This window comes from Aotus nancymaae, unplaced genomic scaffold (genome assembly GCF_030222135.1).
Source record: "Aotus nancymaae isolate 86718 unplaced genomic scaffold, 86718_ANA_hifiasm-v0.15.2.pri h1tg000011l, whole genome shotgun sequence".
NCBI classification, from domain to species: domain Eukaryota; kingdom Metazoa; phylum Chordata; class Mammalia; order Primates; family Aotidae; genus Aotus; species Aotus nancymaae.
Genome location: NW_026988422.1, coordinates 55,360,597 through 55,377,399, shown reverse-complemented (window position 1 = coordinate 55,377,399; position 16,803 = coordinate 55,360,597). Strand labels below are relative to the sequence as shown.

Below are 16,803 nucleotides of genomic sequence, written 5' to 3'. Positions count from 1 at the left end.
GAAATGGGATGATAGCATGCAGTGAGACTCAGTGAAGAGCAGTAGTAACGAACACCTTCTGGAAAGTGTGACTATGGTTAACAGCCCCATCATGTCTGGCTTGTTTCTAATTGCTATCTACCCTGAACTCTGTCTTGTACCTTAAAATTCTTCTGTGATTCAGGAGTTGGGCTTTCAAGGTCGATCAGTTTCTTTAGATCTTCTTCAATGGTGGACTTGGAGGTTGGCTTAGGAGATGCCCGGAGGTCTCTGGTTGAGGCACGCAGCCTGGTATGGGCAATTTCGTTGCCATCGCTCTGGTGACGCCTGGAAAGAAAGGGAAGAGAAGATAGATACCAAGTCAACAAGGTTGACTCGGACACGATGGGCTCCAAAGGATGTAAGTCAATAGAGAAATATTATGTGGAGAAACAGATCATTACTTCTGTTTGTATCAGAATCTACTCATATAATTGCTTACTGAAGAAACAAAACCAATTTGAAATACAAAATAAAATCTGATGAATAAGTCATTCTTTGAAATAAAGCTATTAGTTTTACTAAGCCAAAATTACCAACAAACTTACTAAAAGAGGCCAGGCGCGGTGGCTCACGCCTGTAATCCCAGCACTTTGGGAGGCCGAGGCGGGTGGATCACGAGGTCAAGAGATCGACACCACCCTGGTCAACATGGTGAAACCCCGTCTCTACTAAAAATACAAAAAATTAGCTGGGCATGGTGGCACGTGCCTGTAATCCCAGCTACTCAGGAGGCTGAGGCAGGAGAATTGCCTGAACCCAGGAGGCGGAGGTTGCGGTGAGCCGAGATTGCACCATTGCACTCCAGCCTGGGTAACAAGAGCGAAACTCCGTCTCAAAAAAAAAAAAAACAAAAAAAAAAACTTACTAAAAGACCACAGAGTATACATCCAAAATGCAACCTCTGCACAAACAAAAACAAAATAATTGAATCATTTAATTTTTTGCTGTACTACCTTGTCAAAAAGGCCTTTATTTTCAGGGGTACTCACTCACTTTCTAATATTCCCTCTGGTGCCTACTGGCCTAGTTAAGAATTACATGGGAAGGCTGTGATTAATATAATCAAAGGGAGGACTAGTATGGTCTTAGCACTAGAGGGGCAATTATTCTCAAGTGTATCCTTCAAACACACCCTTTTCGAGATGTAAGATTCCCAAATCCTAACATTTTGCAACAGATCTTATCTAAGGAATGAGGCAGAGAAATAATTTAAGAAAATTTTACTTAGGAAAAAAAATAATCCCACCAACAGACCAACTCCTCGAACCCTCTGGCCTGGCCTGGCCTCTTTTGTTGTTAAGAGATCACTCCAGACTTTCTGTTGTCATGTTAAAAGCAAGTCACCAGCAAGGAAGCAAAGTAACTCTTACTTTCTCGTGTCCATAAATCCCACAGAGTTTATGGTTCCTTCAGGTTTTTTCCATCCAATTAGGTACTTGCTAGTAGCGCCCTGGCGAGGGTAAAAACTTCTAGGACCAGAGGAGGAGGAGGAGGAGGAGGAGAAGGACGGTGCGAGCTGCGAGGAGGCGGCTGGATGAAGCTCTTCTTTAGGTGAACTTCGGGCACTGGTGAAAACCACTGGGCTGGCAGAGTGTCGGGAGCTCATGGTACTGAGGAGAAGCAGAGCAAAGACATGTGTATCAGGACCATTATGTCAGCTATAAAAGTGTTGTTCAGGGCACAGGTGATGGTTGGGTTGAACAGGAGTGAATTTTTCATAAACTATTAACAGTGATGGCTGGCTGGCCTTCCTGGCTTTCTCACTATAATTTAAATGTCTGCTCTCAAAATGACAGATGGCCACTAGGGCTTAGTCTGCACTTTAAGTTAAAAAGTAAAAATAGTTAAGACTATCAGGGACACCTTCAAACACATTGGCACCACTGACATTTGTCACAGGGGAGTTTAGCAGTGGCAAGAGACAGGAGAAAGAGAAGTGAAAGGTCTAGTCATCTCCATGCCTCTGTCTTGGTTTTCTCACAACTAGGGATTGTGGTGACGCTCTCTAGGACCAAGCTGAGGAGGGGAGAGGAGACTGAATCAGGGATATGGCTCTTCAGACTCACATCCAAGGCCAATGGGTACAATGAGCGCTCCCTCCCCATGGTAGCTGAGGTTTATATCAGCTCTAGAAGCTGCTCATCAACATATTTCAAACATTGGTTAAAGATTACAAAACTAGGTCCAGGCATGGAGGCTCATGTCTGTAATCCCAGCACTTTGGGAGGTTGAGGAGGGTGGATCACCTGAGGTCAGGAGTTCGAGACCAGCCTGGCCAACATGGTGAAACCCTGTCTCTACTAAAAGTACAAAAATTAGACAACTGTGGTGGTGGGCGCCTGTAATCCCAACTACTCGGGAGGCTGAGACAGGAGAATCACTTGAGCCTGGGAGGCGGAGGTTGCGGTAAGCAGAGATCGTGCCCATTGCATTGCAGCCTGGGTGACAGAGCAAGACTCTGTCTCAAAAAAAGATTACAAAACTGAAGTCTATATGACTAAAGAGTCCAAAACTCAGGGGTTTCAAGAGTTCCAGAACAGAAAAAGGCAGGATTTTCAAAATAAGGGATGAGAGTTTTAGTTGACTAAAACTTAAGTTAAAGGTGGAGGGCTTTTAATTGTAGGATTTCCATACTTCCTGCGCAGTGGTCTCACAGGACCACACTATTTGAGTCTTTCTGAGTTCTCCAGCATAAGGTGAGACTAAAGACAGCTAACTCTTACTATAATGGACTTTCAGTTATTTTTACTTGAGGTTTATTTAACAATATGTGGTCCCAAAGCATTCCTCAATGGCACTTTCATTTGTCAAAAATGAAGGGTACTGACCTAAATAAAGTATGGACTTTAGTTAATGATATTGTATCAATATTGATGCTTGGGAAACCCTTAGGGAGGAAGACAGCTGAATAGAACCCTCTAACAACTGGCCCTCCACAGGAACACCAAATTGAACAACTATCCACACAAAGAAGCACCTTCATAAGAACCCAAAATCAGGTATGCAATCACAGTACCTGCTTTTCACATCGTATCAAGGAAAGAGGCACTGAAGAGGGTGGGAAAGAGGGTCCTGCATCGTCTACGCCCACTTCCCCCCCACCCACCCTGGCATACCAGCTTGGAGAGAGAATCTGTGCACGTTGGGGAGGAAGAGGGTGTGGGATTTTGCATTGGAACTCACTGCTGCCGTGTCACAGCACAGCACAACACGGAGCAGAATTCTGCTGGTACCCATGGACGGAGCATTTAGATCAGCTCTGGGCCAGAGGGGAATCCTCAACCAGAGTGGGAGGAAGCAGAGTCCCAGCTGGTTCTGCCACCGGTTGACCAAGGTGGCCTGGGGTCCTGAATAAATAAAAGTGGCAGTCAGGCTACAGGAACTGCAGTCCTTGAACAAAGCCCCAGAACTGCGCTGGTCTAGGAGGAAGTAGACTTGGGGTACACATGACCCCGTGTGACACCAGCTGTGGTGGCAAAGGGAGTGCCTGCACCACCAGTCCTCCAACTCCAGGCAGGGCAGCTTGGGGAGAGGCTCCTTCCACTTGGGGAAAGGAGAGGAAAGAGCACAGAGGACTTGGTCTTAAAACCTGAGTGGCAGCTCTGCCACAGGCAAATAAAGCAGGAAGAATCCTGAAGCCCTCAATTCCAGAACTTTGCTCCTGAATGGCTTTCCAGATCCACCCAGGGGTCTGGAAGAGAAGGCAAGAAGAGAGTCTGGTGCCCTGAGGGGAAAGACCCAGACCCAGGAGGATTCACTACCTGCTAATTGGCCCCCGGGCTTTAAGTAAACATTGGTGATAGCCAGGCAGTAGTCACCATGGGCCTTGGGTAGGACCAGTACTGTGCTGTCTTCAGGTCTGAACCTGTGCAGTGCCAGCTGGGGTGGCTATGGGAGTGCTTGAATCACCTTGTCCAACTCCATGCAACCCAGCACAGAGAGAGGGTCCTTCTGAGAGGGAAGAGAGTAAGACTGCCTAGCAACCCAGAGATTCTCCCTATCTTGCCCAAGCCCATCAAGCCAGTGTGTCTTGGAGTTGGTGAGAGTCATACCGTTCCCAGGCTTAGGGTGCTCCCTAGTGCTGATACATCTGCAGCCACCACAAGCTTATATCGCAACAATCTCATCTGAATATGTGGAAAGCCTTCTCCAGAAGGACGGGTACAAACAAGTTCAGGTTGCCAAGACTGGAATAAATACCTTACTCTTCAATGCCCAGACATTGATGAATGTACACAGGCATCAAGAACATCCAGGAAAACACAACGTCATCAAATGAACCAAAAAAGGCACCAGTGACCAACCGGAGAGTGACACAGAATTCAGACAGAGAATTCAAAATGCCTGTCCTTGAGAAAAAGTTCAATAAACTTCAAGATACCACAGAGAAGGAATTACGAATTCTATCAAAAATTAACAAAGAGATTGAAATAGTAATCAAAAAATAAAGCAGAATTTCCAGAGTTGAAAAATTCAATTGACAAACTGAAAAATATATCAGTTTCTCAACAGCAGAAGTGATCAAGCAGAAGGAAGAACTAGTGAGCTCAAAAAGAGGCTACATGAAAATACACAGTCAGGCCAGGCGCGGTGGCTCACGCCTGTAATCCCAGCACTTTGGAAGGCTGAGGTGGGTGAATCATGAGGTCAGGAGCTCAAGAACAGCCAGGCCAAGATAATGAAACCCTGTCTCTACTAAAAATATAAAAATTAGCCAGGCATGGTGGCAGGTGCCTGTAAGCTACTCGGGAGGCTGAGGCAGAGAGTTGCTTGAACCCGGGAGGCAGAGGCTGCAGTGAGCCGAGATGGCGCCACTGCTCTCCAGCCTCGGCGACAGAGCAAGACTCCATCTGAAAAAAAAAAAAAAAAAAAAAAAAAAATAGAGGAGAAAAAAGAAAAAAAAATGAATGAAACATGCCTATAAGATTTAGAAAACAGCCTCAAAAGGGTAAATCTTTTTTTTTTTTTTTTGAAACAGAATCTCATTCTGTCACCCAGGCTGGAGTGCAGTGGGAGAATCTTGGCTCACTGCAACCTTCACTCCTGGGTTTTCCGCTTCAGCCTCACAAGTAGCTGGGATTACAGGCGCACACCACCATGCCTGGCTAATTTTTGTATTTTTAGTAGAGATGAAGTTTCACCATGTTGGCCAAGCTGGTCTCGAACTCCTGACCTCAAGTGATCTGTCCACCCTGGCCTCCCAAAATGCTAGGATTATAGGCGTGAGCCACCGTGCCTGTCTAGTCAAAAGGGTAAATCTAAGAGTTACTGGCCCTAGAGAGGATGTAGAGAGAGAAAGAGATCGTGGCACAAAGTTTATTCAAAAGAATAATGCAATTTTCCAAATCTAGAGAAAGATATAAATATCCAGGTACAAGAAGGTCACAGAACTCCAAAAAGATTCAACCCAAATAAGACTACTTCAAGGCATTTATTAATCAAACTCTCAAAGGTCAAGAATAAAGAAAGGATATCTAAAAGCAGCAAGAAAAAAGAAGCAAGTAACATAAAAAGGAGCTCTAATACATCTGGCAGCAAGCTTCTCAGAGGAAACCTTACAGGCCCACAAAGTGTGGGACAACATATTTAAAGTGCTAAAGGAATATTGATTTTCCAGCTACAAGAAATGTACTACACTAATGTAAGATGATGCCAACAGGAGAAACCTAGTGAATGGTTTATGGGAACTCTATCTTTGCAACTTTTCTGTAAATATAAAACTATTCTGATATTTTAAAAGTCCTCAGATAGGCCGGGCATGGTGGCTCACGCCTGTAATCCCAGCACTTTGTGGGCTGAGGCGGGCAGATCACTTGAGGTCAGTAGTTTGAGACCAGCCTGGCCAATATGGTGAAACCCTGTCTCTAGTAAAAACACAAAAATAGCTGGGTGTGGTAGTGAGCATCTGTAGTCCCAGCTACTCAGAAGGCTTAGCCAGGAGGATCGCTTCAACCTGGGAGGCAGAAGTTGCAGTGAGATGAGATCAATAAACACAGGTGCTCAAATCATCAGTTACCAGGAAAATGCAAATTAAAACCACAATGAGGGACCACTACACACCTATCAGAATGGCTAAATTAAAAAGACTTACATACTATCAAGTGCCAGAAAGGATGTGAAGCACTAGAGCTCTCATCTCATACACTGCTGGTGGGAGGTGGGAGTGCTACTTGTTACAACCACTTTGGAAAACTACTGCAGAGGTTCTACTAAGTTGAACATATGTATATTTCATGACGTGGATATCGTATTCCTAGAAACTCAAAAGAAACACATACGTATGTGTACCAAAGGACATGTACGAGAATTCTTAATATCAGCTGGGTGCAGTGGCTCACACCTGTAATCCTAGCACTTTGAGAGGCCAAGGTGGATGGATCACTTGAGCTCGAGTTCGAGACCAGCCTGGGCAATATGGCGAAACCCTGTTTCTATGAAAAAATAAAGAAATTAGCCAGGTGTGGTGGTGTGTGCCTATAGTCCCGGCTACTTTGGGGGCTGAGGCAGGAGGATCGCTTGAGCTCAGGGGGTTGAGGCTGCAGTGAGCCAAGTTCACACCACTATGCTCCAGCCTGGGCGACAAAATGAGGTGCTGTTTCAAAAAAATAAATAGAAGAAAAAGAAAAAAAAGTATTCTGAATATCCCAAATTGGAAACAATCCAAATGTTCATCAACAGCAGAATGGATGAGTTCTGCTATATTCTCACAGTGTCAATATAATATAGCAATGGAGATAAATTAACGTTACCTGCAACACATGGATAAATCTTAGCAACATAATGTTGACTTAAAGACACTGGACACAAATTAATACATAAGTATGATTCCATTTATATAAAGTCCCAAAATAGACAAAATAAGGCTATGATTTTCTTAATTTTTTTTTTTGTTTGTTTTTGAATCAGGGTCTTGCTCTGTTGCTCAGGCTGGAGCACAGTTGTACAATCATAGCTCACCATAGCCTCAGCCTCCTGGGCTCGAGCAATTCTTCCATCTTAGCCCCCTAAGTAGCCAGGACTAAAAATGCTCACTGCCATGATGAGCTTACACAGGTATTCTTAAAAGGATAACTGCTTAAATAAGATCAACCCTGATTCCTAGTTTTATCTGTTTATACAATGGGCTGACACTAGCCCCCAGGTGTGAAATGCCAGCACACTTTTGTTCACTAATGGTTATAATTGAGACAGCGTTACTTAATGATCGATTAGATTTAGGCACAAAGATACAAGAGAAACAAATGAACTACTCACTGGTATGACTTCCTTCTTTAATGTACACAACTCACAGTATGAAGCTGAGGCCTTTAGTACACATGGCCTCTAATTCAGTGGGCCTGTGAGCATCCCCTGGGAGCTCTTCCAAAGCATACTTTCTTGTGTCCCAATCCTAGGTATTTTAATAAAGGAGGAATGATGCCTGGAAGATAGGTAAAATATCCTCTAAGTGTTCACACCAACTGAGACCTACTGCTCACTCACATCCAGTTGAATTATACACACTGTTATGACTTGGTCAAAATCTAGTTCCATATTGTCTAGCTGAAAAAGGTGAAGTCGTGGCAGCAATGTTTCTCAAGCCACAGAATTTGGCCTCCCGTAAGTCTTGATGTAACTTTGGAGTCCTGGGCTTATGATAGATCTTCCCGAGCCCCAGAAATCTGTATTTGAACACACTTCCAAACTATTATGTTTTTTGGGGGTTGAAGAACTACTGCATTAGCCCTTCGACTCCTCCCACTCTAAAATGAGTCTGTCTCTGGGCCCAGCTGTGGGTGGGCTCCTTGAAGCTGACCAACCCACTGGCCTGAGATCACCGCAAAGGTCGTTCACCCACACACTTCACCTAAGAATCTCTGAAGTAGATTTAATTACCATACAACTAATATGAAGCTATCAGCTTCATAATTTTTAAGGGGAGCTGTGTGGCGGGGCTCTTTCATTATCCTGGAAATTTCATGTTAATTTAATAGGCTGCAATTTCATTTTGCCCACAGAGAGTTAAATCTCTTCATAGGAATTATGTAAGAAGGGATTGAGCCAATAATAACCAACAAAAGGAAAAGAGCATTAGATATAACAGGAAATAATAACTGTAATATCTGTTACTTTTCTCTATGTATAAGAAGTGAGTTTAACTGAGTATGGCCAAATTGTAATCACTAGAAATTTAGTCAAGGTGTCTCTAAATCCTACATGAAGAAACTACTAACTTTAATTTTTCTATAAACTATAGGGCACTTCTCCTTTCCTAAAAAGGAACCATTTTAGATTCTGTTTGGCCATGTCAGGATGTGAATTTTGCAAAGGAAGAGAGGATACACAAGTACATGATACCCCATATAAAAAGAGGAAAAGCGGCCAAGCGGTGGCTCATGCCTGTAATCCTAGCACTTTGGGAGCCTGAGGTGAGCGGATCACAAGGTCAGTAGATCGAGACTATCCTGGCCAATATGCTAAAATCCTGTCTCTACTAAAATACAAAAAATTAGCTGGGTGTGGTAGCACGCACCCGTAGTCCCAGCGACTCAGGAGGCTGAGACAGGGGAATCGCTTGATCCAGGAGGCAGAGGTTGCAGTGAGCCAAGATCATGCCACTGCACTCCAAACTGTCGACAGAGTAAGATCCATCTCAAAAAAAAAAAAAAAAAAAAAAAAAGGAAAAGAGGCAATGGGGTCACTGAGGATCTGAGACAGCCTTAATCTGTCCAAACTTCTCATCTTGACCTGATGCTCAAATGAAACCATGGACCACATGTGCTGCAACCTGGTGATTTACGTTCCCAGCTGTGGTGAAGCTTTATAGGAGGGGACGCTAGATGACCAAACTGCAAAAAGGATGCTACTCTCACGGGTGCTGCTTTACAGGGAGGACCTACATTTATTTGCTGACTTGACCAAGCGATGAGCCACACAGGATTGGGCAGTTTGAATATCATCAATCAAGGCCCTGAATGCCGAACTTATGAGGGCTGGGGAGATTGTTCTGAATTCCTGCATCGTTACTGAGACCAGCAATCCTGTGACAAACATCTGCCAGCCACTGTCTGTGCTGTAGAAAGCTGCTGATGGGAAAACTTGGAGTCATCTACTATTTGGGCATGGCACAGGGGTTTTAGACAAGCTTGGCCTGTTAAAAATGGTATTTCCAGGAAGGGGAAAGCAGCAATTAGTCACCTGTCAAACGGCTGTGGCAAAATCAGGGCAAAGGCTGAATGCTGGTCTAATACCAAGGGGAGGAGAGCTGATCAGGTTTCTCATGATTGCTCGCGCAAATAACAAGCCTTTGGGTGACCGATAATGTGGAGGATAATAATTAAGGAGGACTCCTCCCACTGTGTTCAGCACTAGCCAATTCCATACTCTATCCAATAGAGTATGGAACACAATTGAGAAGACACTAATTCCAAAGGACTGGTGGGGGGAAAACAAACCAGTGAAGTAGGGATGATTAAGTTGACAAAGAAGATATCCAAGTGACTGTAGTAAAGAAAAATTGTCCATCTATAAAAGGCAGATATCTAACAGTATAAGGGCATATTAGTACATACAGAATAGGGAAATGAGTGGCTAGCGATATACAGCAGAAGAAGCCCCAGGGATCACTGTGGACCACAAGATGAAAAGCTTGTAATGCTGAGCTATTTAATGAGGAGCTAACAAGATATCTATAAGCATTATTTTGTTGGGTATAGCTGAGAAGAGTGTCATGTCCAGGTTTTGCATCTAAAAAGGATAAAGAAAATAAAGCACAAAGCTTGAGAAGAGAAAATATGATTACAGGATGAAACACACAAAGTACAGTTATAAGAGCCATGGGAGATACCTGATTATTCAAAGATAAGAAACTAGAAAATTGTTAAGGCAGGTTATGTAGAGCTTCAAAAGGAAATGACAGAAAACCTTTGGTCTTAAAAGGACAGTTACAGTTTGCAATGCATTTGATAATCTTTTTAATTCTCAACAAACATATAAAAACAGTCATCTAGCAGGTAGAACAGGACTTTGGTTTGGCGGTCCTAGGCTATGCTAATGTATATGACATGGTACATTGTTACCAGCTGCAGGCTTTATCCATCAGCCACTTAGTTTCTGACCTACTGTCTATTGTGTAGACTCTTAACAAGCTCACTGCTGAAAAGCACAGTTTGCTGGCCAGTGAACTGAACGATGCAATAGCAAGCCATCTTCAATTGTTACCATGTGCTTGTATCTGTTTAATTTGTGCACCTTAAAGTCCTACCATGTATTCCATGGCCAATACGCCATCTCCTAGATTACAGATGATGGACAAGCCAGGTGAAATGGTACAACTGGCCATAGGCCACATAGCTGGTCAATGGTAGAGCTGAGACTTGAACCAGGGTGTCAGGCTCCAAATCTATTTTCCCTATGTTCCTCTCTCAACTTGCCTGGAGGTAGAGGGCTATACCAAATTTTCCTTCTTTCTTTTTTTTCCCAAATAACCACCTTATAGTCAATAATCTATATCCAATAACCAGGTTAAGGCAAGCAGGGCCAACCACATTTTCTCATAATCTTAGATGACAAAAATCTTCATGTCAAAAATTTTCATGTTTAGAAAACACTCAGCTCAGAAAAAAAAGAAAAACATTTATTCTCTCTTAATTGTATATTTAAGCTGTAGCTAGAGGAATGGAATTAAATACTGAAAAGGGAGAGGACTTGTTATATACTGAAATTATTTAGAAAAGTTGTATGGGCCAGATTCAGTGGCTCATGCCTATAATTCCAGCACTTTGGGAGGCCAAGGTAAGAAAATTACCTGAGCCCAGGAGTATGAGACTAGCCTGGGCAACATGGTGAGACCTTGTCTCTATAAAAAGATTAAAAATTAGCTGAGCAAGATGGTGCATGCCTGTAGTCCCTGCTCCTCCTCGAAAGGCTGAGGTAGGAGGATCACTTGAGCTCAGAAGGTAGAGGCTACAGTGAGCTGTGGTCCTACCACTGCACTCTAGCCTGAGTGTCAGAGTGAGACCCTGTCTCAAAAAATGAAAGAAAAAAAAAAGAGAGAGAGAAAGAGAGAAAAAAAAGTTGTGAAATCTCTTGAGATTTCTTTTTCCTTTTTTTGTTCCTAAAAAAGCAATTGCATGAATAATACAATTCTGGTAGAATGCTTTACAGATGACAAATAATGGACTCTCTGCCCTTTCTGAATTTCTTTTGTCTTATGATTTAATGACATTTAGAGAATTTGTGCTTACCGTATCAACTGAATGAATGGATTAGTTGCTTCATAGAACAAAGCAAAAAAATGTTTTGCTGGTGAGATCTGTATCAGGCATTTGTGGCCTGACAGAGGGCTCATGTTCTCAAGGTTCACTTGAAATTTCTCCCACAGTGGTTCTATTTTTCAGTCTTTGAGGTTACTAAAAGTAACTGGTTCTGGATAAAATAATCACCTACCCGCAAAGCTGGAAGAGGTGTGGCAAGATTGTTTAGGCCAGATCACCAGTTCTGCCGTGGAACAGCAAGATAAAACATAATCATGAATGTTCCTTGTGTACAGTGACACAAAGCAAATACTGTCAATTAAAATCATCCATACCCACTATCTTGGCTAAGGCAAATAGAGCCAACCACATCTCTTAAGAGAAGTTCTGGTTTTGTTATTTTACAGGTTGAAATTTCAAATTCTTAATTAGTCTGTAATATTTAGAAAAATAACATTCTCATCTGTTAGTGACAAAAAAAAAAAAAAAAAATCCAGGCAGAAGAGATTTAGAGAAGGAAATGTTACAGATAAAGACAATTGAGTAACTTTTAAACAAAGATGAAGGCATATTTTTCATGTACATAGGATGCCAATGAGAGTGCAGAGAACAAAATTTACACGTATCAGGGCATACACAGAGGCACACAGACAGCCTAGTGTGCCAGAGTAGCCCAAGGTAGTCCTAATGCTCAATGTAAACCACACATAAGAAGTCTTTCTTTTCCTCGACTCTCAAGAAACATACAGCTTTTGGGGCATGAACATTTAACTTACCAGGTCAACCAGCAAAAGCACATTCATGAAATTGAACTGTATAGACAACAGTGGGCCGGCATTTTTCTTGGTCTTTAACCAGTTCCTCTAGTGATAATGTCAGACACTGACCAACATATATCTAGATCCTGACTGATATTTGCATATAAGCTGTTCTAAAGTTCTTCCTTGTCATATTTTGTGGAGTTTAAAAACTTTTGTGTAGACATGACTTTACTAAGACTTCATGCTATACAAGGACTCTATGTACACTCTCATCCCTACAACAACAAGCACTGTAGCTCTGTGCAAATACTGATGCATCTGTACAATAACCTTCAAAATAGTGGTTTTCTAAGAGCCAGGAGTTGAGGATTTATGTGACTTTTGAACTGGTTTACTGAGTCATCAGGCAAAAAACATAAAGGAAAAGTTATTCTTTCTCTTTTTTTTGAGACAGTGTCTCACTATGTTGCCCAGGTTGACCTCTAACTCCTGGGCACAAATGACCTCCCTGCCTCAGCCTCCTGAGCAGCTGAGACTATAGGTGCATGTCACCGTGCTCAGCTAGTTATTCCTATTTGCTGACTGGCATGTATTGAGTATCAGTCTATCATGTTCATGTTGGTACAGCCTATGCAAATATAGTTAGGATGAAAGTATTGGGTAAAAAATCCTCTTGTACTGGATGGCAGTAAAAAGGTATATGTGATCACATGAGTGGGTACTAATTGGCTACAGGTGTCTGAGGGGGTCTTAGGGAAGCAAGAGGAAGCCAGTTTTGAGACTGGGAGAATGGCTGGCTAACAAGCGTGGACACCAAAACAAGTCAGGTCAGTCAGTTACAGAAGAGATGTGTATGTGCAAGCATGAGGTGGGGTTTTTAGCTTTCTCATGTGTGGCCTTAAAATTAAGCTCCGGCATCAGAAATAGCATTGGTCAGTAGGACTGGAGCATTTTATACTAACTGAGGAGGTCCTTGGTTGCCACGCAAACTGGCACTGCCTCCTGCAGAGGCCAGAACCCCAAGAAGAAAATGAATGCTGCTGGCAAGAATGTCTTTAAATTACTACTATCTTCACCTCACCTATGTTTACCACTAATCATTTTTTTTAGTGGTTCATTTTAAGATCTGAAAGTTAAACAGCCATTACCAAAAAATAAAATAAAATAAATTTTCTCCCTAAATTTCCAAGCTTCCTAAAGATACACATATATTCTAGGGTGCAATAATTTAGAGCAATTAATAGACTTTTTATTATAGAAAGTTATCAGTGTGTATGGCTTCTTTTAATGACATTCAAAAATAACAACTCTGTGTAAATTACCAACCTGTATTAATGTAGCTCTCCTGAGGAGCTACAAAAAATCTGCATGATCATCAAGAGGGAGACTAGAGGACAGAGGAGGTAGGAATGGAGCCCAGCCAGAAAGATGCAGTGAAACTTAATCACTGTAATTTGGATTTTATCACCAAGTCCCAGGTACAAGCTCTTTTAAGCACTGTCAAGACATCTCTACATTAATCGCTGTTCCTGTCTTCTGAGGACACAAACACTCTAATTTGCCGTGATTTTAGTTTTTCTATAGCAATGTGCATTTGGTGGCTAAGTCCCCTTTCCTCCAGAAAAGGCAGGCTGCTAAAGCTTTGATTATACCACTCACTCTGCCAAGATCAACATACCAAAGTCTCAAAACATCCCTACTTACCAGAGCCTAGAAATGAATGTGACTCAACAACTGAGTGGGTGAGAAGCTCTGCCACCTCCCTGAAAGGCCACATTCTTCTCTTCTCTAGTAAGTTTGACTTTCAATAGGAGAGTTATTTCTAAAGGGTGATTTCAATGATTCTGCATTCTTCCAGTTAGAAGCAGAAAATGTAGATACTCCTTTGAAGCCTTCAGGCAGCTCCAGTCAGCACATTCAGATAATATAAACCCAGGTGCTTTTTTCAGGGAGTTTTGTTGATGCCCTGGGATTTGTTAGATAATGACATGGCTGCACATTCTGTGCTTTGGTTTCAGAGGCCCAGCTGTGTCCAACCTCACTCCATGGTGATGCCATTTGAAATAAGATCTCTATAATCAATTTTCTTCTGCTATCACATTAGAGCAGAGATACATCTTCAATGGGAGACCATTCTTAAAAAAAGGTGTCTTACTTTTAAAATGGAGAATTGAAAACCAAAGAAACAGGAGTCAAACTAAACTTAAAAACCAGACAGAAACTGTTCAGATCTGCAAAATGTTCTAAGTCAATGCACAATCTACTGAGATGTGCCAAGAACAGCCAGCAAGTGTCATCATTCTGTCCTGTGTGATTCTGTCTATATCGTTATGGCATCTGAAGCCCACTTCCTGTTCTACTCTGCCAAACACATCTCTTATACCATTTGCATCAAACAATCTACTTTCTGAATTATGGAACAGAATACATAGTACTCAAAAATACGAAGACTACTTTTCCAATTTCATTTTGCGTGGGGGTCATGGAGTTTCCAGACCTATCACCATCATTTTGAAATCTGCAATGTGGTAGCAGTAAACAGAAACAAAACTCGTGAAAGGCTTCATACCATAGAGCCTAAAATTTTAAATGAAGGGAAGCTCAATCATCAGTAACGACAGCGAGTCCATGAGAAAATGGAATACTTGGCTGGACAAGTGAAAGGAACCTAAATTAAGTAGAGGATGTCCTCTCTCCTTAGGGTTACAGGGGCTTACCGAAAGATTATGTGCCTGGATGTCCATTTGAAAAATAAAAACTAAATTAAGCCTCTCTAATTGGCTACAGGTGTAGGTATTTTTCTTTTTTTGAGACAGAGTTTCACTCTGTCACCCAGGCTGGAGTGCAGTGGTGTGATCTTGACTCACTGCAACCTCTGCCTCTTGGGTTCAAGCGATTCTTCTGCCTCAGCCTTCTGAGTAGCTGGGATTACGGGTGTTATAAGTCCGGCTAACTTCTATACTTTTAGTAGAGATGGGGTTTCACCATGTTGGCTAAGCTGGTCTCGAACTCCTGACCTCAAGTGATCTGCCTGCCTCAGCCTCCCAAAGTGCTAAGATTACAGGCGTGAGCCACCACGCCCAGCCTCTACTATTTTTCTTGAGGTCATAATCATAACAGACCCAGAAGACAGCAAGGTTAGATGCTCTCACACATTGATCAATGACTGACAGCAGTCAAAGGTAAAAGGAGAAATCACACAGAAATTAACAGGCCTAAAAAGACAGTGATGGAATGCTTCCTTTTCATATGGAAGAATCTTGTCACATTTGGGATTTTAGGCTCAAATCAAGAGGAAACGACAAATGGTATTTATTTTATCTAGAGGTGTGATCTCCAAGGATACTAGGGAATGTGTACTTTCCTATTCTGAAACGTGTGTCTAATTTTAGCTACATGTTTCTGTTGGACATCCCCCACTCTCAACACATGCTGTCAGGAGCCAATTACTGAAAAAAAGTTACCAAGCAAATATCAGGTAAGTGAGGTTCTCAAATAGAAAGGCATTTAAAGGACACGCTTGGCTTTGTAAACAATACTCTGTTACTCAGAAAAGACCCCTTTCTTTTAAAAATATGGTCAATATTTTAAAAACATAGTCTTCAAAGCTTGTCCCAGTATATATATTCTCCATCAGTCACCAAAAGCCAACATTATAAAATTACAAATTTCCTCTCAAATTGTGGTAGCCAGGAAAATTTTTAAAAAAATCAAATCCAACTTTAAAAAGAATAAATCTGCAAAATTTTATCAGTCTAAAATAATGCACTAAAATGGCAGGATTAAAGTATTTTGAAGGCAAATAAAAGGCATTAAACATATAAAAATAATTGTCACTGCAGAAAAACCTCCTTTCCTTATACACTACTGAGCAAAGTAAAGTGGGATAACGCTAGGAAACTGGGCTTAGGTCTTGGCTGAGCATCGGAGAGACAGTGGGGAGGGCGGTTACCTTGTGTGGGAAGCAGCATCATTTATACTGAAGGTGCTGTTCTCCCTTGTCAGAGGGCTCGAGCCAGCTTGGCTCTTGCTGTGTATGTCTAAGCTCAGGGAAGACTCTGTTTTCCGGTCCAGGCCGTGGCTCTCTGTCTCCAAAGTCCGATCTGCCATGGAGATTACTTCACTGGAGCTGTGCCACAGGGGTGGCACTTTCTCCTTGCCTGGCCCTGAGCGAGGTGATGATGTGGCAGCCCCCAGGGAGGCTGTGCTGCCGTGGCTGGGGCCATAAGAGGTGGTGTCAATGCCACTGTCAGCAGAGGTGCCTTGCAGATAGTTATAGCTGTTGAGTTCGGATTCCGTGCGGTCCCCATCATACCACTTCTCATCACTATGGGCACTCGACGCATTGCTGGAGAGAGTATTGCTACTGGAGTGGCTCGAGTAGTGGCTATCAGACTGCAAAGGAAGCAGGATTTATTTGAGTGTAAAGTTTTTCTTCCTTAACAACAAGATAACAGAAATGACATTGTGATTAGTTTCTAGTTATGAGGCTCTGAAGGCCTAAAAGTTCCAATAATGACAAGTCAAAGTAAGATAGGGAACCTATGTGATTCTGGTCCATTCAGAAGTGTCCATGGCAAAGAGTACTGGAAATGTGCTTTTCGTTTTTTAATCTATTTTTCATTATTTGACTTATGCTAAAGTATCAATACTATTGAGATTATTTTAGTCAGGAAGAAATCTAAATTGTTATTAAAGTTTTAATATCTTAAAATAGAAAGGAAATGACATTTCCAAAGGGTTTATAATTAGAATGCATGCTAATTCTAAAAGCCTTATTTGTTCAG

At 42.1% G+C, this 16,803-nt stretch overlaps 1 protein-coding gene across 13 annotated transcripts in view; it reads right to left on the bottom strand.

Annotated features, from left to right (window-relative positions):
* Nucleotides 1–16,803, bottom strand: part of SIPA1L1 (signal induced proliferation associated 1 like 1) — a 385,273-nt gene that overhangs the window by 14,852 nt on the left and 353,618 nt on the right. For all 13 annotated transcript variants that reach the window (XM_064374995.1, XM_064374996.1, XM_064374998.1 and 10 more), the window contains 3 exons: nt 15,969–16,411; nt 1,392–1,631; nt 141–306 (listed from right to left, as the gene is read on the bottom strand). In XM_064374995.1, the coding sequence (XP_064231065.1) occupies nt 141–306; nt 1,392–1,631; nt 15,969–16,411 (849 nt within the window). The remainder of the gene's footprint in view (nt 1–140; nt 307–1,391; nt 1,632–15,968; nt 16,412–16,803) is intronic.